This window comes from Vanellus vanellus, assembly GCF_965231255.1.
Source record: "Vanellus vanellus genome assembly, chromosome: 6".
Classification (NCBI taxonomy): Eukaryota; Metazoa; Chordata; class Aves; order Charadriiformes; family Charadriidae; genus Vanellus; species Vanellus vanellus.
In genome coordinates, this window is record NC_138911.1 from 2991257 (window position 1) to 3015836 (window position 24580).

Here is a 24580-nt window from a genome sequence, read left to right on the forward strand (position 1 = left end):
AATAAAGTTTTCTAAATTAGAATAAAGTAAAAAAAAAAAAAAAAAAAAGGAAAAAACAGTGGAAATGACAGAAGGTGAGGACAGCAAGAAAAGATTGTCAGGGTGTGATACCAGGTTAGTTAGAAACAGGAGCCGCATAATTAGATGCAAGGATAGAGCAGAGGAAAACAGGAGAATAAAATGTTTGGTTTTGCGGGGAAAGGAGAACGATTAACTTTCTAACCATTAGCAGTTTACGTTCTTGTCTCCTAACCTCCACTGCGATGCCTTCGCTTCCTCTATGTGACCTTTAATTCCTGCCCCACTGCACCTTTGGCTGCCTTCCTCGCACCTAATAACTAGATGAGCAAAAGCCAACATATGGTGCCTCTGATTGTAAGTGATGCATTTTTAAGTTTTGGCAGGCCAAAAGGAACAAATAACTGTTGAGCTCGCACTATGGGCTTTCCTCCAGTGGGAACAATGATTTAAACCACTTTTTTTTTTTTTTTTTTTGGTCCTTTTTCCAGACAGATTTCGCAAATACTTGTTGCATTTGCAGAATTTGATCTACAAGGCATATTCTAAGGGTGACTGGCGGACAAGGTCTTTTTTTTCCTCTTAAAAGAAGAAACTATTGAGAAGTCAGAAAGGGGTTGACTTTCATGCTCCCAAGTAAAGCTGGTCACTTCCATTGTGCAAAAGCTAAGGTTGACGGGAGGAGGATGTCTTGTTTTGTCTTGGGACAAATAGATGTGCTGGAGTTGTGTTTCTTTATCACCTGGGCGGGCTCAAACCGTACAAAGAGGGACCTGCTGAAGAACAAGCAGTAGCTGGTGTCAGGGTGTTCACCTGGAATAAAGGAGACCTGGGCTTGAGTCCCATGTGTGTTAGACTGCTTCGACTTAAACCCCTACCGTGAATTGCTGATGAATGCCAAGAACCTGGCAGATAGAGTGATTCTCTAGCCAAGTCTTTTGAAACCATTATTCTTTTGCTGAGCCAAGAGGCAGATGCTAGCTGCGGCCTCAGAGGCTGCGGCGTGCAGGTGGGGACGCTAGGTTTGAATGATTGGCAGAAATGCCAATTGAATAGCCGGTGACATTGCTGGGGCTGCCCGCTCTCTCCCTGACATAAAATTTCATCCCATATTCTGAAGAAAAAATGTTTAACGACGGCTTGATTTAGACTAAAATATTTTAACAAAAGATTTGCTTTAGTGGTTAAGCGTTTTGCTAAAACTGATTTCATGGCAAATTTCCGAACAGAAGAATAGTGAATGTTAAGTTAAATATGTGCACTAGGAAATGGTGGTAACTGCATATTTAGAAAAAAGACCGTTAGCCATGTGTCTTCTAGTTTCTCTGGTTTTTAAATTAAAAAAAGCATGTTGTGCACAGGTGATGGGTGTCAGAATTAAAAGTTTAATGCTACAGTTGAAAACTAGGGCTGATACTGAGTAGATCGTGTGATCCTTTAAACTAGTGTTGCCAAAGACTGATGGTGTGGCACTGTCAGATTTGTAGAACAGTTGTAGCTGTAGCAGAGGGGGTTTATACCACTACTGTAAACACTTCAGATAGCATAAATTCTGAGATACACTTAAAATTAAACTCTACGCATCTTAACTCACTCCCTCCATTGAGTTGAAATGATAAACCAAAATTTTTACCCTGTGTCCAGTACTTACAAAAGAAAAGCTTTGTATTTCCCGAAATTAGGCATCAACGCAACCAGCGAGCTCGAACTGAACATCAAAGGATAGGGGGCAATAAGGAGAGATTCCAGTTCAACATTCACTTAACTAAGAAGAGTATTGGCCAATTTAAATAAAGCAGAGCTCTCTCTCTTCATCAGCTGGTGGCTGTGAAGTCAGTGATTTTTCACTGGTATCAAAGTTCTGGGCTAAACTGGCCGTGCTTTGACAACATTGCTGAAAATGATGGTACTGTTAGACAGAAAAGCTGTTAAGAGGGACATTTCTCAACCTATTTTGCAGATAAGTAAACAAAATTTGGAGGAGGCTTAAAACAACTCAAGGGCTTAGTGTAATCAAAGGAATGGAGAGAGGGGAGAATATATTTCAGAAAAAAGGTAGAGATGCCATCTCCTTTTTGACAATGAGATTGTAAAACAATATGGTGACTAGTCAGGATTTTTAAATCCCGATATATATTTTTATATCCTTTTATATCCCGATATATATTTAATATGTGCAAATTAAACTCTAATTGAAGCCACCTCTTAATTTCTTTTCAGCAAAATCCTAGAAAATCTGTTTCTCACTCTATACTGTGCTTTTAAAGCTCTTAGAGAAGAAAAAAAGTGGAGAAATGCTTTCAGAAAAACATTCCTGTATGCCTTCGTTAATACCTCCCTTGTTTTGAGACAGAACTTGAAACTTACTTGTAACATGCCTTATACTAAAGCATCATAAAATCTTGCAGGAATTTTAATACTAATGATTAATGCACTATACACTTCTGTACAATGTAGAATTTTAAGTGAAATAAATCTGTAAAACTGGATCGAACAGTCAGGGTTACTCCGACTTGTAGTTAGAGCTGTGTTTAGTTTCTAAGGAATGCAGGACAGGAGGATGAGAATTCCTCCTGCTCATCAGAGCAAACAGGGTGTGATGGAAACCCTGAGCGATCCCTTAAAACTAGTTTGAAACTCATGCTTATCACCAGTCTCTTTCCATTATTTCGTAATTTGTTTCTGTTTAGCCTTTAGTATGTTTAGACTCTCTGAATGACTGAGTTAGCAAATCAAGTTACCATACTGAAATGTGTAGTGAGTTTAATAATTGTGATAAAGACCTGCAATGTCAGACTGTTACCTTAAAGGGCTCGTAACACATTTGAAAAGTGTTAATAAAACACTTTTTTTTTTAACTGAAAGTGTGACGTAAGTGTATTACAGAAACCCCAATCAAGAGATCCTGAGGAAGGCAGATTTAATCCCCTGTATCACCACAGGATGTGCACGTGCCAAAGCACGATGACAAAACTGCACAAGAAGAAGGGAATACGGTGTCCCATGGGATTTTTACAGGAAAACAGGGAGCAAGTAGCGCAGCTTGGGTGGGGGCTGGCAGAGTACATCGGGGGAGCACCAAATGTGCTTGTCCATCTCTTACACTCTTCTCTGCTCTTGGCTTTTGGCAGAGACAGGATCTCGGGCTCCAAGGACCAGCACGTGTCCAGCCCAGCATGGTTGTGCGTATGTTCCAGTGGTTCTCTCTGAAAAGGGAAGGAAAAAATTCAAAGCCCTGTCTGATGTATGCCAACTCTGAGATAAGCATAGCGATTGATTAGCAAGCTTTATGAACTAGTTCAGATGCTGCATCAGGTGAAGAAAATCTTTATTGTTGTATATAGTTATGTTTCTGTACACTCATACCATTATCTTCCATCTGGATTTACTTCCCTGGTGCTACCTTTGTTACTTGTCCTATTTGCTAACCTTAAACACATTCTTTTCCTTGTTACTGTGGTTGTCTGTGATAACACTGACCACCTTTAGCAAAAACATTTGGAAAATCATTGATCAAAAAACCTATATAGAAAAGCACTGTTGTTATTAATAGCTATTATTATTATTATTATTATTATTTCTTTTGTGTAAATAATTTATATGTTAAGATGCTTAGGGAAAAAAATGCTGTTTCTGTGTGGTTTAGTGGCAATAGCAGGGGCTGGAACTGCAGCTGCTTTGGGGGAGAAAAATACAAACCTGAGAAGTAAGGTGGATGAATATTGTAGTTCCCTAAACATATGTATGTGTACAGTCTATTTGTTCAAGGCTCATAGTATGAGCAATGAATATTAATATTTTCATAGTGCAGGCTTAGATTGCTCAAATGCTTGATAATTACAACTGAAAATTGCTACTCAGTATCAGCTATAAGTGGAGTGTGCTGTCGCCCAAAATACTGATGGGATTGATGGAACAGCCGAATGACATGGTTTGGAGGCCTCTGCATTATAAAACTCTCATGTCTTATACTAGAAGGACACCTGCCTGAATGTTTCATGTTTAGTTTTTACTTTGTCCTGTGTGGTACTTGAATTGAGTATTTATTTTTAAAATACAAATAAAATAAATGAAGATAGAGGAATGAAGCTTTTCTTTTTTTAAGCTCACTCTGCTGCTCTCCTCACCCTGCCGTGCTTTTTTGTTTTCCCCTTATCAGTGCATATGCAAGAGAATAACATTTCTCTTTAGAAGACTACATATACTCATTGTAGTGTGTGTATATATATAATGTGTGTATACATTCATATATGGATATCCATATATCCATACATATGGATACATATGTATCCTATACAGTGTGTGTGTATATATATATGTAGGATCAAGACCTTACCATTGATGTTTTGTGGTTTTTTTCCTTCATATCCTATCTTGAGATTTCCGCATAACTTAAGATCTGGGGTTTACTAGATGATATATATTTCTGGGAAGTTGTTTGACTTCCTGTTTTGCGGTATCGATATGTTACTTTAGCGGTTACAGTTTCAGCAACTTAAGGTAAAAACAGGGAAAAAACCAGAAGTAGGACTAGCCAAATCAATTGACTTGCATATTGCTTTAGATTACCTACTCCCTTCTCCTACACCCCACAGAATATGGTGCTAACTGTAATTAAAGGCTGGATAAAAGAGTGCGGACTGATATACATGCACAGCAAGAGGAAGTTTCTCCTTGGTTCTACATAAAGAAATTGTGTAACGTCTTTCCACTTATGTCATAAAATTTAGCGTTGCCCTTTTAAAACCTGTATTCCTTCATAAGGTTTTATAGCATAAATGAAGTATATAGTACTATTACTTTCTTTAACATAGGTTGGTTCTTCAAAATCATGGTTAATCCTTTGGGCAACTCTGTCAATCACAGGGCTGGAAAAAGTAGTACAATCTTTCTGACTTCCTAATTCTTATCAAATCACTTCATGTCTGATTTTTTTTTTTTTTTTGTAGCTTAGTGAAGAACTGTTCGTTTTTTACCAAGGGTATCAAGTATTCAAAATCCAATAGAGACAGCTTGATTGCTTGTTTAAAAGTGTGAATGAAACACCTTTTTAAGGGGAAGAATTTATGTGCCCTGTCAGGTTTTACTGTAGCCTGTAATTTCCTCACAATGCAATATAGACCTGTGCAATATAGGAATTAGGGAATATCTAAATGTCTTTTATGGCATGTTACAGTTTGGCTTATACCTCTTTCATCAACAAATGAATGTCAATGGAAAATACGCAGCCTTGCTTTTCTCGTGATCTTGGGTCTCTGCGGGATGTTTGCTGAACTCTGTAGAAACAGCGCTGACACAGGAGATCTGAAGGACAAACATATGGATATAGGCAGTATATAGGAGTACTGCTGAAGCATCCTCTCTTCTTTTCCCTTTTCCTTTACTTGGTCTGAATGTGGCCAGCTGAGGAAGACGTGGCTGTGCCGACTCAGCCATTCAGCCATGGAGGAAATGTAAACTTGGCTGAGAAGAAGTTAGAATATGTCCTTTCTAGAGCAGTTTGAAGTTATTTGCCAAATAATAAACTCAGAGAGAACGATAGTGCAAGGGGTGGTGGTGGTGGTGGTGGTGGTGGTGGTGTCCTTTTTTCTTTCTGTTTCTTTTTTCACTTGAGCACCAGCTGTGCCAGTAAGGCACTGACACACAACCAACTCTTGGAAGTACTGGTAAAGAGAGATACTGTTGTTGGATGCTGCAATTTCCCTGGGAGCAGCTGTGAAGCTGGAATCCATAGGTAGCACTAAGCATTTTATTCCGTGCTGCATGTCCATATGCAGCCCTGATTTTGTAATGGGTTTTTGGTGAAACAGCAAAATGACTTGGAGTTGCTGTCATTGTGAATGCCTGACGAAATAACGCTTATTCTCCAGTGTAACTGTTTTGAAGACACTAAAGAGTATTTTGAGAACTGTATTAGCTTTTATGCAGAGGCAGCTTTATTACCTCCAAATATAACCTCTAATTCATCTAATTCAGTTTTAACAGTAAATGTTGTACTGGAGGATTCTGGATCACGATAATGAAATGATCGTTTTGGGATACAGCTCAACTTCAGCCTCACTCCACTTTATGTATAGTAGCTCCATAGAATCAAATGTAGGCCTGTGCCCCGGTACTCTATCTCAAGAAATGAGAAACTATTACAGCTGTGAGTTCCTACAAAAGATTCTGATGGGTTTTGGGGTAGAGAAGAAAGGGCAAAGTCATACACTGCAAGGAAAGGAAACAATGTTTTTACGTAGATATCCTATTGAGAGAATCTCTTGGCCTCGGGCATTGAAGAGCAGAAAAGATGTTCCTGCATTTTCGGTTGTTCTATGTAATTCTGTTCATCCCTTCTCTGTCATATTTTAATTACCGAACCATCATTATACTCCTTGGACTTCTATCTCCAGCTACCTAATAGGGAGTTTATCAACTTAAAGTTAACTGTTCTCCAGTACTTATCAACCATCTATTTGAACTTATTCTCTTACTGCCCTCCTCCCAAACACATCTTGCTATAAACTTCCAGATAAACATACGTTCTAAAGGAAAATCATTTAGACTCGTCTTATATAACTGAAATTATATTGGCAAAATTGATCAGTTGTACAGAGTAAGCACTGTGCACGTGTTTTTGACGCAAGGCAGGACAAAATAGGTAATTGTATTTTTACTGAATATCTGCTGTAAAAGTATATTGTGTTTACAGGAAGCGTTGTTAGAACAAGCAGTTGAGAAAGGCAAAATACTGAAAATAAAAACACATTCTGAAAAAAGGTAAAATGTTTCACCAAGTAGGTGGCAATTGTTATTGGTTATTTAAGTTGTTATCATAAGAAGCTACGAAAAGGTTCTATCAAATAGCACTGGGTTGTGAAGCATTCATTAGCATAATAACCTGTTGTTGTTCAAAGCTATATCATATATTTACCAAACAAGCATGTTCTTAAGACAAATTGCGTTGTAGTGAAGTGAAAGATACCATCATGTGAGGGAACCTGTACATGTGGCAGCATCATGTTACACAGAGGATACTATGAGTTTGGATATACGGTTGAGCACATCTTGGTGTCTCTGATGGGCTGTAGGTGGGTTAGGTAGGGATCCATCCGTGCATTTTCCTATTTGCTGTGCGAAGAACCACGCTCGCTGGTGTAGCTAACGCCTCTTGAACAAGCGATTGCTGTTCCACATGTTATGCAAGAGCTCTGAAAGCTCTTCTGTAAAGACCCTACAGCTGGATGATCAATGCCTGGGGAACTTGAGCAATCACTTACAGAGTCTTCATTAATCTTGAAGGCCTTAATTACAAGGATTAGCCAATCTTCCTGGAGTCATTACAGTGGATGACTATAAATAGTTAGGTTGACCCCTTTCAGCAATGACAGCAAAATTTTTTCCAGTAGAAGTCTGTTATATCTTGCAGTAAGAGTTGCTGTGGACATAATTTCCATTTTATATGGTATCAGGACAGGTAACTTCCCAAAAAGGGAAATATTCGACGAGAACATTCTTTATGTGCTTTTAACAGGGATTGACTGTTGGAACGTGCGGTAAAGAGCTCCTCTTGAATAGATTTCCAGAATGCCCTTCTATGGGCTGGAACGTACCCACCATAAATTGACTATCTTAGCCTGAAAGGAATTAGTGTGACTGCTTTCAGACATTGTTTATAAATTTATGGAATGGTTTAGATATTGTTTTGTTGCATCTGGCAAAGTATAAAAAAAAGGCTTTCCTTTTATTGTTAGGCTGTGATTTGATCCGTCTAACATGTGGCTAGCTGTGAGTTCAGTGGATCTTTCAAAAATACTGAAATTGCAAGAGTACTGAGGAGAGGACATAAACAAGGTCTGATGAAGAGATTTGGATTTATTCGGCCAACTGAGAGAAGTGATCTTGGAGAGCATAACTTCTCACTGAAGGACAGAGTGAGCCGTCTGACTGGAGGGTTTGTGGGCGGAGAAGGCTACTCATTTGGTTGTAACTCTGGTTGTTTGAATCTCATGTGTGATCTGTTAGATAACTCTTCTGCCTTGGGAGGCTGTGGTCCAGTTTGTTAAAGCTGAAAAGGTTAGTGGGATGTGCAGTTGGAGAGGATCAGGAAAACAATTCCAATTTAAATTCAGTTTTTCTCTGCCTTAGGGAGAGATTGACAATATACCAAATAGCCATTTTTGTTTCCAGATAATGATGGTCATTTCCAATGTGCTGTTTTTCAGATTGAAATCGGCAATTATCCGTGTGATACAAACTTACCTAAACATATTCTATGGTCCTGATAGCTTCCATCTCTGTAATTCAGTATTTTAACTTTTGGAGTAAGTCATGCTTTAAGATAGGGTCTAGTTATTCTAGTTGGGAAGCTAGATTTCATGGCTTTGCATCAGGAACCTGTGCTTCAACCTTTATCTTCTTCATACAGATCTCTGTGAAGGACTTGACATTTCTACATCCTTCCTCAAGTATGGATAAAGCAAAGGTGGTTTTAGATTGACTTTTTTTGGGCCTGATTTTTTTGTATTTAAGATTGTGCTTCATGCAGAAATATTCTGCACTTGATGTTGCATTTAACTTTGTATGCAATGATTATAGAGACCAAAATCAAAGTAATGAGAGTCCTATTTAAGTAATGAGCTATTGATTTTAAAAGTACTCATTTTATTACCATGATACGGAACTGGTAGTGTTCTGAAAACTCGTCTCTGAAATGGACGCTGTTGAGTTTCAGTTTGAGGTGGGACAGAAATGGAGTTTAAGGGTTTTACCTATTGAAATTTGGCATCTCACAGGTAGCAGAGACTCTGCAGCCTCATGGAGAGCTGTACACTGTACTCAAAGCACCTGTGAAGAAATGCCTCTTCCTCTTGCTTGAACTCAGACCTCTGAACAGCCTTGTAATGTAATGTCGCCTTTATTTGTCACTGGTAGCTCTACCCTATATGCATTCTGTTGCTAAGTATTTACAACACCTTCAGGATCAAAGAAACACTGCCAAGAAGGCTCACAGTGAGAAATTTTGACCTACTTTTACATTTGGCACTGCTTTGCCTGCCAAGACCAGGTAGACTGTGAACAGACCTTCAGCATGTCTTCGGTGAAGAGGTCCGCTCTGACATGGAGATAAGAGAACCCTCTCGTGGCAAAGCAAACAAAAGGCAAGATTGCAAACAGGCTGAGCTTAAACTTCTTTTCCCCCATTTCTGCCCCCGTCTCTCGGGGACGCCAAGTGAGTTTGCTGGGAGGAAGGGTGTGCAGGTTGCAAGTTTGGTTCATTTGTGTCTGCGTGTTTGCGTTCCATCTTTTTCCTGCCACTAGTTCTTAGCTCTGCAGCGCCGGGCTGTGTGTAGAGAATCAATTTGCTTTCTGTGATTGCTTTAAACAACTTTAAACTGCTGATGCCATAAGATTATTGCCGGTCCCCTTCCTCTAGCACATAGATGACAAGAAATGGCTACACATCTGATTTTTTCAAACCTACATTTTTGCTTTACAGGCTGTGAAGGACTTTTCCTTATGTAGTATGTGACTGCAACAGTGTAGTAGTAAGCTGTATTTGTCAACTAAGAGACAACAGTTTGTATATTGTGTTACCGAAAATTCATGTTGTGCTTCTCCTTCCCTTCCCTCTCCCCTTCCCGTTGCATGTAAAACACAAAACTTTGTACAATTTTGGCAATTTAGTATTCCCACTTTCAACATCTAAATTGAAGTAAACTGGGTAGTACATGCAATGAATGTGCTGTACATGAAAAGAAAATCATAGGTGGTTTTTGTCCTTTTAATCAGAACTGTCACAGGCAGCGTCTGCATTAGGATGGAGAGAGCAGAACTTGAAAACGCCTGTTCATTTCCCTAGCTGGCTGTCATAGGACCCTGCATGCCTTTCTTTAGGTGGAGATGCCTCGCGTTGATCCGGTGAATTGATCCCGAGTTTTCCGAGCACTGCTCTTGGAACTTCAGCCTTCAGCTTTTTAAGGAATGACATTGTGAATTTGTCTGGTTTTGTCAACAGGACTGGAAGAACCAGAGCAAGGTTTGATGGGGTACCTGGCTAATAGGCCTCTGAATTCTTTGTCCGAATGAATTGAGATGAGAGTGGGATTTGGGTAGGGGAGAGGAGGGTTGTTCTTTGAACCAAACACTTTCTATGATTAGAGTCTCAAAAGTTGCCTTCTAACTTCTGCTAAGCTATTGGTTGGTTACAAGGAAACTTGAAGGAAATAGGTTTTATTAATTTGACCCTGTATTAAGAAAAAGACTGGAGATAGCTTTACTGTTGACTCTTCAGTGGGTAAGTATGGAGCCCCACCTAGAAAATGTGAGCAGTGAAATGAAGAAAATAAGGCGGTACGCTTGTAGGTTCCGTCAGTTTCTGTAACAGTAGGACATTGATGGAGGGGTTCAGCGCTACAGTGTGGGCCCTGAGGGTCGCCTATGCCATCCCACCCCCATATCCCTGAACAGGACAGGAACGTGTTGGGCTTTCTTGAGAAATAGACTTTTTATAATTCTATTCTTTCCATAGCAGGGGTATTGATTGTAAGAAAAGGTAATGTCTGAATTATATGGTAAATAATAGTAAGTTGAGAGACGGTATTCAAAAGCTGCTGACGCTTACGGAGATCATCTGTTGCTCAGAAAGTCACCATTGCGGTAGCTTTAATTCATGTCTTATTTCATTCAGTGGTGTTTAAATACTTTGTAGTTTGGAAGACATAATTGCGTCATCACTTTAGCAGTAACGTGAAGTTGCGTCCCCCAGTTAGAGTTGGAAAGTCACCAAAAGGATGGGCTGTGGTACAGGAAAGATCTGGCGTTTGGAGGCTGTCCATCGGTGTCCTGATGTCATCATCCTTGTCTTTGTTCAGAGCTTTGAATAAAAAGGTCACGCCAATTTTTCTTTAATTAGTTTCCTCCTCCCCTTTCTGGATTATTAATGGCACTGAAGCAGATCCGGTCTCATATTGTATTAAACGCTTTAGTGACTAGATTCGGTACAAGACCAGTGGTAACAAGCGTTGGCTAGTGAAAAAATGAAGAAAAGAAAAGGCAACTTGCTCATACTTCTTTCTATCTTAAATAGTTTTGTGGGTATGTGAAAGCCAAGCCAGCAGCGTGTTTTGCGGTGCTTACGACTCTTGAATACTTAACCCCTGACACTGTCTTTATTCAGAAGAATGTCTTGCAACTTGTGCTGTGTAATGCTTTTATACCTAAAAGAGCATTCAAAATCTTTTTTTCTTTCTTTCTTTGACTTTGAGCTTATTTTTAGTAACGTAACGTTTAATGACAGACACTAAACAACTTAAGGCTTTTAGGGATCGTTCCCTGTATGTGAAAGGTCCCATTTTAATGTGGGGTTTGTGCATTTTCTTCACCCACCATCTACTTTTTTCTTAGCCAATGACAGTAAGATTCCTAAGGCTACTTTCTCTTTAAGGACATACTGCTTACATAAATAGTCCCTTACACCATCTCCTCGTTTTATAATATTAATTGTTTATCGGGAGATGGCAAATATTCCTTAGAAATGTGTTTTCCTGCTTGTGCATGCCTTGTTACTATTTCAATTATGCAGATTCTTGATGCTGTGGAAATTTGTGCTTGATGACGCCAAGGCAGCTGCACGTTGTTAGCATTGTAGGCTGTCAGATGATCATGTGGGATTCTTGCAGCATGCAACATTCAATAGGATTGAAAAAGGGCTTTTGATGCAAGGCATAGCTTTCAGAATATATTTGTGCCTTTTAGTTAGCTAATATAGAATCATAATTTATTATCTTTAAATTTAAAATGCTGCCTCATTTTTCTTCTGGTTGGTTTCATTTTGGCTTCACTAGAAGATGCATCTGGTACATCCACGATTGAGGAGTTTATTAATGATACTGTTGTTCAGTTCACTTACTTTTTTTCCTTTTAGAGTCCTAGCTAGCCCACAGATTACATGATCACATGTTCCTTCAGTCATTCATATAGAACACAAACCACCATGCATGATTTCTTCTTCTTTCTTTTTCCTCTCTGCCTTTTTTATTGCCTTTAAGTTGCTTTGTCATGTTCTCTTTTATCATTAAGCTTAGTCTTTGTCTTCCTCTCGCTACTATTTGTTCTATATTTTCCCATGCTTGGTTACTGCAATATTATTTGATTAACGGGCTGTGATGATGATGAACCTGCACACTGGAGGAGCAGCTACTACAGTGGTGATGAAGGGATGTAATAATGGTCGCTATCCTCGGAATTCTCTCTACAGTGACTGCATAATAGAAGAAAAGGCAGTGGTCCTGCAGAAAAAAGACAATGAAGGATTTGGATTTGTGCTCAGAGGGGCAAAAGGTACGTGCTTCTGTGTGTGTGTGTGTGTGATGTGCAGTGGCATGAAGAAATTTATACATCTCGGAATATAAGCAGGAATTATTCTTGGTGCACTTGGTTGCTAGACAACAGGATTCTCTGTATGCTATACTACTCAGACGGATTTTAGTGGCTTCTCTCTGAAGCAGTTTGCATTTTTACATAGGAGAAGCACTGAATAATCGTTTTGGGGGGAGAAAGTTTTGTCTGTATTTTTATTGTGTTGGTACATGTAACGTTTTGTCATTAATCTGTTTTGTTATGCAGTTTACCTAACTATGGGAAACCTGCTTTCCTTATAAAACCTGCTTCTTTATTTCAAATGTCAGTCTGTTTAAATAGGTCTACGAATAGAAATAGACAAGAGAGTGATGTTTTGTTTAAAATAGGTGTGGATCTTCTGCAAGGTGACATTGGTGCAGTTTTAGTATGAAAATATGATCTTTTTTTATATCTTCAGAAGCTGCACGTATGTTGCATGGCCTGTAGTGTGCTCATTTTAAAAGCTGTTCATATGTTAAGCTGCATGCTACTTTTCTGCAGGCTAAAATCTGTAATAATGGCATTCTTAAGAGTTAAAAAAAGCATTCTATTTAATGCTTTCCTTTTTAACTTTCAGTCCAGTTTGCTCCTTTTGTATTTAAAAAAATATATATGATGGTATGTCCCATCTCTTGCTCCCCCTCATTTTACATGGGTTCTCCCTTGCCTTGCTTGAGCATGAAAATTATTCCGTATCTTCATTCTTGGGACATCATTTTGGCTCTCCCTCTCCCCCCACCCCTAAACCAGTGCCACCGTAGATTTTCAGTGTTGTAAAAGCTTTTCTAATTTTAGCTAAATAAAATTTTTTCAAGTTCAGTAGCGCTACCTTTTAGCTAACCCATTGGGGTGAGTTGTCTGTGCATCGAGCAGAGGTTACTGCCTCTGTGTGAGCCCATCAGTTGTCCCCAGATTTTCTCTGTAGCAGTGAGGGCACCTCAGGTGAGAGACCCAAGGACTTTTCTGCTTGTATGTGTGCGTGACGGGGAGGGAGAGAGGGCTGTTGCAAGGCCTGCTGTGGCTCCTTCCCTAAAAAGTGATTTCTTCTGTTATCTTCTTTGTACTATACATGAAAATCGAGAGGAAAAAAAAAAAAAAAAAAATCAGTTTGATCTTTTTCATCCTTTCCCACCCACCCCTTCCCCCCAGTTCGGCCGGATGCTCTCTTCTGGCTGCAGTACATAATTCATTTTTAGTTGGATGTTGCCAGAGCTACAAGCATTTTGCTCGGCGTACAAAAGGGTTACTCGAACTAATACTGAATATCCCGCAATACTCAGAACCCAGCTAGTGCCTCATACAGCTTGATTCGGTCTGTGTCAGTAAAGAAGCATGTCTTTTTCTCTCTGAATTGAAGACCTGTGGATTGCTATAGCAGAGAGTTTGCGCTCTGGTCCCAGCATCTTGACAGCCTCTGAGGCAGAGCCCTCTGACTTCTTAGCACCCACCATTTTTTAACCATCAGTTTGAATGGCCAATAACAGGCCTTTAGTCAAGTGGTATTTGCAAGCACTCCATAACTTTCTTTTTTTTAATGTGGTATTTATTTTTAAAGCTGACACACCAATTGAAGAATTCACCCCAACTCCAGCCTTTCCTGCTTTGCAGTACTTGGAATCTGTGGATGAAGGGGGAGTAGCATGGCAAGCTGGCCTGAGAACTGGAGACTTTTTGATCGAGGTAGGAGATCCTGAAATTTGATTCTCCGCTGGGGAAAGAGCCATGTTCCCATTGTAGAATTTACTTTGGGAGAAGCGCGTGGTGCTTCTGACTAGCAAGTTCAATGGACTAACACCAATAATGTACTTCACTTTATCTATTTTAAAATCTCATGCAGCGTTTAGGAAAGCAGTTAAAAAGAATGATGTTCAGGTCAGCTGGGAATTTTCTTTTTTTTTTTTTTTTTTTTTGTCGTTTGGGAATACACTGATAGAGAAATTGGGAGGTTTTATTCTTCTTTGCATTATTGAATTGAAATTTAGATTAATTTCAGTATTTATTGTAGGCTGTCAATTCTGTGGTCTTCTAAATATTTTTACAGACTCGCCAAAATGAATGACTTTTTATGCAACTATTTCTACAGTCATAAATGTCAGTGGCCTAGTGCTGTTTAGAAACCATGGACAAAAAAGCAAATTACTTTGGCTTGAAATTAAATATTTCCAACAGTGCACTGTAAATACAATCATACAAAAAAAAAAGCAATGGATGTTATTGCAATATAAATTTCTTTATAAAAAGGTTATATGTAAATACTCTCTTCATTCATACCAAAAATGTCTTCATGTTTTATATTTTGGGGGATTTTTGGTTGGTATTTTAGGTTTTGCTGAAGTAGTTGATGCTTCTTTTTAGTGTTACTGGGCAGTTTGCAACCAAATCATGAATTGGGATTTTCTTCCTCTTCCCCCCCATAGTCTTTTCATGACCAACAAAGCGATGCTGTGATTCTGGGAAACTAGGTAGTTGCAAATAGGTCTTTCAGGATGGATCAATCAGGGCTTTTCTGTAAGATCTGTTGATTTGATTTGATTTGATTTTTTCTTCTTTGGGCACATATGTCTTTTGTTAAAGTATTTACTGGTGCTACAACATTTCTTTCTGCAGAGCTGGCCTTTACATTCGGGAGAGGATATAACATGCAGCTTTCATTTGTTGTGTGCGTTGAACTCCCATGGTGATTGAATTTAAATAGTTGCAGCACTTCTTCCCGTGATAACAATGAAAGAACAGGCTTTGCAGACTTTTAAAGCAAATAGATGTGCATTTTTATCTGTGCCTTCAAAGTACGTTTTTCTTACTGTTTGTTTACTGAAGAATAAGCATTTAGCAAACTATTAAACAATAGTTTACAAATTGTACTGGTATGTGCTCTGTGCAAGGACGCTTTGAAAACTATGATTATTGGCATTAGGTGTTTCGGTTTTTTTTAAACGATGCTTTATTTTTAGAAGTTGATTTCTTGTTAGGCTTTTAAGCTATTGGAAGTATGAATAGCCTGTACTGGCTGATTTCACAGCTAGATTTGATGGTGAATAATGTGTAGTTTAATGGAGAGGATTAAAGAATGATAACTATGCACGTGGATTTTTTTTAAGATCTCTGAAGGGATGCAAGAAGTCTGGGATAACTGATTCTGCACAAATCTTGACTGGTTTTCTGGCAAATGAAAGAAGAATTATAATTGATTGTCCAGACAATTTACTCCTGGCCTTAGCTTAGAAGAGCAGTTAAACATGCGCATGCATTGCTGAATCAGGACATTAATCCCTACTCTACCCAGGCCAGCCTATTTGTAATTAATTCTGAAAGAAGCAGTTGTTACATGCAAATCAAATCCATTTCTGTGTAATTTATGTTCATCGGGGTTATTCTGTTCTGAAATTTGCAACTTAATTAAGAGGATATGGTAATCCTGAGAAATCACAACTTTGCTGTTGCTGAAGGTTTTTATGTTGGAGGAAGGCAAGGTTGGGCTTTTTTCTGTTTTATTAAGTACATGTGCGGTGCTCAATACTTTCTAGCTGTAGAAAGCCATCTTTGAAGATGTTTACACTGATGCAAAAGACACTACTGTTGAAATAGAAATGCCTGGTCCACCTGCACTTCTAGGAATACCAAACTATTTTATTTCTTGTGTTGAAGTGAGAAGAGTTAAAGGTAGCATACATTGCAGTGAGTGGTTATCATAACTGGTGTGGTTAGTCTGTCTTATCACTAAATGATTTCTCCCATGACTCTAAAGTTTATGCTGCTGTGTGTAAGTGCCACCTCAACCATTTGTAAGTAATATAATGCGTTTATCATAAATGTCACATGAATAATAAAAGAGTTAATGGGTAACTAGGATCCTAATTAGTCCCATTTATAACACTCGCAGCAAGTGTCAGGCTTTAGGGAAGCGAGAGTCCGGTTTGGCAGAGGGCAAAACGCAAGGGAGAGCAGATGCTTCCCTCTTGCTCGAGGAGGTTTGGTGGCTTGGGGTCATGGAGATTAGGAGAACCTTTTCCCTTATTCCTCACTATGGAAAGACAGGTTTGGCAGGAAGATAGATCCTTTTTTTGGAAGCGTGAGCGTAGGTGAAGAGAAGGAATCATTTCTTCATGTGCAATTGTGGTCTCTGGATCTTCTGAAGGAGGTAAAACTACTGAGCATGCTAAGGGAGTTCAACATTGAAGATGATGGGTGTTGGGCAGAACAACAAAAAGATCTATATATAAAAGGAAGAAAAGGTGTTGTCTTACTTCAGCGGGTAAACAGGATAGGTAGTAGCTGGAACAGGGCAGGCACAGTTTCCTTTGACTGAGTTTTCATCAAGTTTGCCATTTTTCTGAAAAGCCACGTGATGCTGATTTGTCCAACCTGTACAATTAATTTTAACATGAGACTTCAGAGATTAATGTTAAACTTGCCTGTGGGAATAATGCTCACAGACTCTTCATTGAAATTTCTGACACTGTATGTTTTTTCCTCCTTGCTTCAAACCCTTTGGGGTTTTTTTTGTGATAAAAATGGTAATGTGCCATGGATAGAGCACAAATAAAAGGTATTGGAAAAGCGCATGAGTAGTTTTAGAGCTGTAGCAGTTAGCTGGAGACTATGAGCTGTCATTATATGTGGATTTTCATAAGCAATTCCACAGTTGCTGATTCATTTGATTTTTCTTAGCTTTGATAAACAGTCAGAAATGGAGTATGGTTATGACTTGGCTGTTATAACTGAGAGATTCTATATTCTTGCCCTATTTGCTATTTTTTGCTTTTTTAGTTGATGTTTTCTTCAATCTTGGTATCGGCCCAATTAAAAAGACCGATAAAAGCAAAGCAACATGTTAGTGCAAGTGCTATCAAACCTAAAAGATTACGGTTTCCGTTGGAAGGGGATTTAAAAAGCTACAGCCGTCATTAATGTGTACACCAGTTCTAAAGCCATTGAAGGTCATTGTTAATGCATAAGAGTGACTGGATTTCAATAATATAACAGTTCAAGTTTGTAAATGCTTGATCAGGAAAAATCAAACCATAAGCTGCTTTGAGTTGTTACTTGAAATCTTTGCAAGAAAGAAATGTATCAGCTCTGACTCGAAATCTCTTATTTATGAATAATCTTTACGTGCCTGACCCTTCGTTACCTTTGTTTAGTGCAGAAGTCAAACTGAGCATTATCAGAGGAACCATTGCGTGCTCAGAGCGCTGCCTTAAAACGTGACTTAAAGAGTTCTTAAGTTGGGGGGGTGTTTTCTTTTGAGACTCGCTCTGATGACGTGTACAAGTATAACCACCTTTGAATAAAGAGATCCATTAAAGTGGGAGAGGTTTTTTTAACTCAGAATAGTTTTTGGGGTTTTTTTAGTACAGTACAATATAGAGATAGTGGGATATAGACTATCTTACTAAATTAAAACCCAGTGGATTATTAAGTACTTGTTATTGTCGTACCCATGAGTGTGCAGCTGTTTTGCAGGTGTTGCATGATGTGATGTGTGGGGATTTTTCATCTGCCACAAAGCGTATCTCATATCAAACAACAATGTTGTAATATCAATACCTGGAAAGTGAAACTCATTCTGCAGCACTTTACCAGAATAATGCATTTGTTCTCTAAATGAGGCATTGCAGTTTGCATTATTGTGCCATAAAATCACTTATTTTTCCAGATAAATTGAAATGTTATTGTCTTCAGAATAGGATGGCTGCTTATTTACATTCCAGTTAAAATGTAAACTAGATAAAACCAGTGTATTACCCATTTAAAAAAAAAGAAGAAAAAGGGGGGGGGGGGGAAAGCAAAATTCAAGGTTTGATTTGAGGATCAAAACCAGAGATAGTAAGAGAAGAAATCTCATCATTCTGCTGCAGAACCGTTCCGTTGGTACATGTACTAAAACATGCAAAATGCTCTGTAATGTAACTGCCTGTAGGTCTTTATCCTCAAGGGCTTATAGAATTTACTAGTACAAACTTTTCTTTAAGTAGTGATAGGTGGAAAATACACATCACTTTCTTACAGACAGCACTATTTTATCATTGCATTACATAAAGATATCTGATCTCTGGAAGTAGCAATAGGCATTTATGGAGAAGTGTAAAGTATCTAGAATTTTTTTTAAAAAAACACACACATGAGTAACTTTAGATTCTTATTTAGCAATAGGTTAGTTTTTTATTTTATTCCAGTAAACACTTCATACAAACTTCAAAACTTTTACCTTTATTGTTGTAACTTAGTCTATAGTCATGATGAATATTTTTGGCAAGCATAGCAATGCCATGTCTTACACTCGTATTCAATGGCTGGATGAATCGGTGGGTTTACAAAGCCATCTGTTAATGATTTAAATCCTTTCAGCAATAGAGAACCCTTCCCATCCTTAGGTAATCTTCATTAATTGCCCTGTGGCTGAGTTTTCCCTTATTCCTGGGATGATCCTTGCTAGTTTCTGCCACCAGATATAAATCTAAATCTTTATTATTTTTTTTTTCAGGCAGCTACATGGGGACCATGATATCTTTTTCCCTCTTGGAAATAAACTGAGGATTTGTAGGGTCTTTGTAATAACACAGATTACGACATTGCAATTTTTTGCAGTTGTTTTCGGAAAGTTTGTTCATATCCTCCCAAAAGCGTGGACGCCAGCTCGATGCAGGACTTAGTAAGAGCCTCCCCGATATTGTGTGTGGGAGGAAGACATTAAAAACGATATGCGTACGCTTTTGTATGCTGTCTTCACCCCTCACACTTAGTGCCTTTTGGTGGACCAAAAGAGTAAGGCCCACCCTAGCTCACTGCCTCGCCTGAGGGTCTGTAGTTGCCAGTTTGGCTGCTCCTGCTGTCCGTGCAGCGAGCCTCCCCTTCTGCACGCCAAGCGGGCCACTGGCCAGGCTCAGCGCGGCCCCCTCCCAGCTGCTCTGGTCCTAGGCAGCATCGAGCTCGGCTTCAGGTTCCACTGCGCAAACAATATTCTTCCATCTTTTTAACGATGAGAGATTTACCCAAACTGCAACAGTACTGCAATGTTGCAGCACATATATATATATGTAATATATACTGGAAGTTTGCATGTGTGTATGTGCACAGTTATTGTCAGGGTAGCAGGGCGCTCACTAACCTGCAGGTCTGAGGTACGGCAGATGTTGCACGTCTAGACTGGGCACCAGTATTTTTAAATCTGTCTATTTAATTGATGCATAGTTTGATTGAACCAACCGTTAGCGGAAAAGGTAATTTCTGTTTACCGGTTCACCATAATCCCCTTGGTGACATCTGAATATGATGTCTATTAAGCACGAGCATTCCCCTGACGCTTCATAAAATGAAAGTTGTCAGAGCCCAATGGAAACTTCCTTCCTCTTCCGATTTTGAAATTCTTCTGCTTAACTGTAAGTGCAGATGTATTGGAGAAGTGGGACAACGGGGTCTTGGAAAAAGAGCAGCTCTGGTACAAGTGTTGAGCGGCCTGGTCTATCTGTGCGGTCTCTGGCCAAGCAGATCCATTTTTCACTTGATGGAAAAGTATTTTGCTTTCTTTCCACTTAAACTCAGTGAGTGAGGGTTTGAGTTTGAGGTTTTTTTTTTTCTTAATTTATGTTTTCAACAGGTGATGGCAGCTGAATGAAATTCTTGTGCCTTCAAAGTGCTTTGGACCTGCACAAAAGCTCTGTAGAAAAATGACAACTATTTTGGATTGTTCTTTTTATCTGTTTAAATGCAGCCTCTCACCTGTAGGCAGTGATGGTATTCCAAATGTGCTCAGTGTGATTGTAAAAATGATGGACCAATCTTGTTTAATTCTAAAAATACATTAATAAGACTGTTACCTGTTCGGCATAGATGGAAATGGGCAGACAAAAAAGAATTTGGTTCTTTCAGGAGCTCAGTTATTGACGCCTAAGCAAATAATATGCTTTACAATAAGACTGAAAAGCAGACAAAACTGAAATCACTTTGCTGTTGTCAGACACACAAAGCCAGGCTGTGAGCAAAACTGGGAAGTTTGATTCTATGTGAGGTGTATACTGGGCTTGTAATCCCAGGGCGCAAGAGAAAATGCTGGTATTTATCTCATTTCCCAGAAATGTAATGAGTACCAATTTGATACCGAGAACTGGTTTTTATGCTTTTCTGAGAGGAGGATTTGGAAGGAATTTTGGCGGTAATGGCAGCAACGATCTGAAGTAGCTCCATGTCCATTCAGATCTCCATTATCAGTTTTAAGGCATTTTGACCTAGATGCCACAGGATTTTTAAGAGAAGTTTGCTAACATTTCTATTCCGAGGGATTCTGCCGAAGCTCGTGGGACTGTGTGTGGAGTGTGGAGCCATCCGCAGGGAGCTTTTTGACTTCTTGTGAATATGAAACCCAACATTTCCCTGCCTTCCTGCTACAAAATCCCCTAAAAGTAGCAAATTTGTTTAAAGGTAAGCTGGCTTATTATAAATAGCCGGTTCTTGGCCACCTAGGGACCACCCCGTGGCATCCAGCCATCTCGGCCATCCAGTGTTTTGCATAATGCACAGCTATGGCCAGTTTTCACCCTTGCAGATGTCTGCCCACCCTCCATTCAAATAATACCAGAATAATACAGCTCTTCCTTTTCTAGCTCTTAGATGTTGAGGATACGTATTAAGACTAATAACACCGTATAAATAAATGCCGTTTTTAAGGTATAGTTTGGAGATTTCCAGAAGACATTATATTAAAATTAATTTCTCTGAAGCCTGTTGGCTTTTTTTAGTCTCTTGATACTATGGAAACCTGGTTGCCGGAACGGAGCTATATGAGAAACAGTACTTGTGCCTGGTATTTTAGGGGAGAAAATACAATTTCTTTTAATTGCGGGATGTTGCTACAAACCTGCAAAATTACAGGTGAAGGAAAACAGATGAGTTGGTTTAAATAGTGGAGAATTAACTGACAAATTCCTATTGCTGAGTGCTGCAGTAGAACTAATCTAATACCTAGAATTTTTCTTTTTCTTTTTTTTTTTTTCTTCCTTTTTCCGTATTTTCAGGAAGTGTAAGCATCTTACAAGCAGGAAAAATGCCGTAATGTGGAGTTGTATCTGTGTGTACGTGGTTTTTTTTATTTATTTCTTGCCAGTTTTCTTATTCTGAGACTAGCAATCAATTTGTGTGATGCTGAAATGCTAAGCTCACTTGCTAGTCGTGTTTCATGAACCACGAGTCTGGCCAGAGGTTAAAAGGAAGTTACTTGACATCTGATAACCACAAGCTTCACAAGTAGTAGCCTTACTCTCTCTTCCTACCCACTCCTCCTCCCCACCCCAAATTTCTTGTTTTCTGAAGAAATAGCTTCATTCGCAGTCGCAAACTCTGCAGATCCTTCTATGCTGTCATCCCCGAATCTGAAAAAAAGCAAATGAAGACTCTGGAACCTGCCATGTTTTCTATTAATTTAGTTTTCTTGGTAGGTTTTCCTGAAAATCATCATCTTCTAACCTACAGTATGGAATGGGGTTCCTAAACTGTTTTAGATGTTTCAGAGGGGTTAGATAAATCACTTCATGTTGGTGTACAGAACAGGCTCCCCACTGCTTCTGTGTGGGTGCTGGCAACTGCAGAAACACTCTTGATTTAGGGAAAATCTGAACTTTTGAATCTGATCTAGCAGAAGCTCTGCATTCGTTCAATTATCATTTCTTTTGCATTCAGTTTCTAGTGCGCGTCCTCTGTAGAAGAGTGGCCATGGGTTCAGATTTAATCCATTATTTACTTTAAAAAGCAGGAGAACTCGGCTTCCTTCCCTGTTTCTTTTCTCATCTTGCTATGGTGTAGGTGTAGGTTAGAAGTTTGTGATTTTTTTCCGATCTCTCGGTCCAATTCGAGTCCTTACACAGTATTAGGGTATGTACGAACACTATAGGGGTCTATCTTCTATAACAGAAAAGAGAAGTGATCAAAACCAGGACAGGCAGGGCAACATAGCTTGACAAATGATCTAGTGGAAAGCGTGCTGATTTTAATAGATAGGAGCGTGCAGTGTTGGAGATAGGCTGAGCTTGATCACAGTGGGCGCTGGTCATCCCTCTTGGAGAGCTGCTGGGCTCCTCTCAAGTTACTGTACAGCTGCGCAGGAGACCAGTGAGAGAGAAGGTGGGGACAGAAGATGGCTTTCGGAGGAAGCCCTGCCGCCCTGTGTTCTGCTGCATTCAAAGCGTTTCCTACAGCTTGCGACCGTGGGACTCGGCAAATTTATCTAATAAGGAAATTGAAATCTACTTTAAATCAATCAGATTAGAAATAACATTTTATATCCTATTGTAACACTGATAGGAATCTTTTCAGAGACTCTTGTATAATAATGCTTTATCTCTGCTACTTCACTTTAGCTTCATATATTCTGGCAGTAATTTGGGGAGCTGGATGTCTAGGTCTCCTCACCTTCTGGTACAAAGCTGTCACTTGTCACAAAAACACTATTTCTCCCTGGTGAGAGTTTTGCCTGTCAGTTTTCAAAACAGGAACTCCCGGATAGTCTTCATGGCAAGCGGCAACTTTTCTGTTATGGGGTGTTGGATGCGGTTGCACTTGAAGATCTCTGAAGGCTTTGCTGGTCAGACAATGGAAAATTGTCCTGGCAAATACATCAAAGGTTTAATGGAGTTTTTCAAGAATGCGTAAATAGAGAGAGAGGATAAAAGTAGGTAGTTAAACGTATCTTTATTTGCTGATGAAGAGAAAATTTAAAAGCATGTATGCACATAAAGAAGAAATCATGGAAGAGTTTATTTTACAACCTGGAACAAAAAGGGTTGATTATGGACAAAAATGTTCTTTAGATACTCACTGGAATAAAGAAGATAGTTAAGAGAGAATCATGACAATCCTGGGCAGAGTAAGCCATTGCAGAGGTAAACTTCACCATGAAATACCCGTGAATTACTAGTTTAATAGTTGTTAAAGAACGGGCATTAAAGATGGCAGAAAAGCCTTTTTATAAAGGCTTGGCTTGGACTTGCACTGATGTCATATTCCAAAATGTTGTAACCTTGCATCTATTTGATGCCAGCCTGCGTGCTGAATAGGTGAGGATCTGCGTGAAAATCCTGCTTTGTGCTCCCAAAAGCAGGTCTGCCAGGCAGATACCAAAGTCCTGCGTCAACTATGTTGTATTTTCTTTTTAAAAGAAATATAAACTGCAGAACCAAGGAATCCTTTTTTTTTCCCCTTTAAATGACAATATAAATCTCTCTAATATTTGTTATTACAACTCTTTCTTTTAGAATTGTTCTTGTAACAGGTTTCAAACAACTGTTATTACTTTTAATGGAATCGACCTGTGGCTTGGCTTTTCAGCACTAGATAGGTTTGTGCGAGGCAGTAGTTGACAGACTCGTACGTTGTTAACGGTGCATTTAGTATGTTTATTTACACTGAGGGCTATTATGACTCACTTTAACTGCTAAATTAAAGCAAGAACTGTTTTTAAATGACCAGCAAAATATTTATTGTAAGCATTCTCCTAAAGTTTCTCGTTAGTTTTTTGTATCCAAACGTGCTTTCTTGACTGCGCCTATTAGGGAGCTGGCTTTTACAAATAACGCACAGATTGGGAATTGAATTTAAGATGTGTTTTGTCTGTGAGTAGTAGGTATTTGGTTCCCATAATCCCCTGTGCTTTTTTTTAGAATCTGTTTGAGATATTTTACTAGAAATCAAGTGTACACCTAACAAATAGGTTGTTCTTCCGAGTTGGAAATAATGTAGGCACCTATTGTCCAAGGATCAAAGACTAGGATCGTTCATCCCCAAGCCTCATTTTTCTGCAACTTCTTTGCCATCTCTTCTTCCTATCCCATGCAAACCTGTGCTCCGTTCTTTAGCCCTTTTGCTTCTTTCTTATGGTGTGGGCCCAGCTCCGGGTGCTTGAACTTGTCCCGTTGGGTCTCCCGGCGGCGTGCTGCTGTGTTCTGTCGTGTTTACGGAGCAGATTGATCGAGGTCGTTTTCTCCAGATAAGCCACGAGCTGCCTGAGTCTTCTCCCACCTGTAAAGGTATTCGAACCTCAGTATTGCAACAAGATGCTTCTCTCTGGCAGCTCTGACGTTAAGGAAACTGCTCACGTCTCACCCAGTAGCCAATAATGCAAACCTGGGCTACTGCTGCCCTCTGAAGACCTGCAATGTGATACCCTTACAAAGTAGCTGGGATAACTCGC

The 24580-nt window shown here is 39.2% G+C and overlaps 1 protein-coding gene across 1 annotated transcript in view; it reads left to right on the forward strand.

Annotated features, from left to right (window-relative positions):
• SHANK2 (SH3 and multiple ankyrin repeat domains 2) overlaps positions 1-24580 on the forward strand; it is a gene marked incomplete at both ends in the record, with an annotated part of 314691 nt that overhangs the window by 163721 nt on the left and 126390 nt on the right. Inside the window, 2 exons of the mRNA XM_082485045.1 lie at positions 12260-12342; positions 13958-14082. Of these exons, the coding sequence (XP_082341171.1) occupies positions 12260-12342; positions 13958-14082 (208 nt within the window). The remainder of the gene's footprint in view (positions 1-12259; positions 12343-13957; positions 14083-24580) is intronic.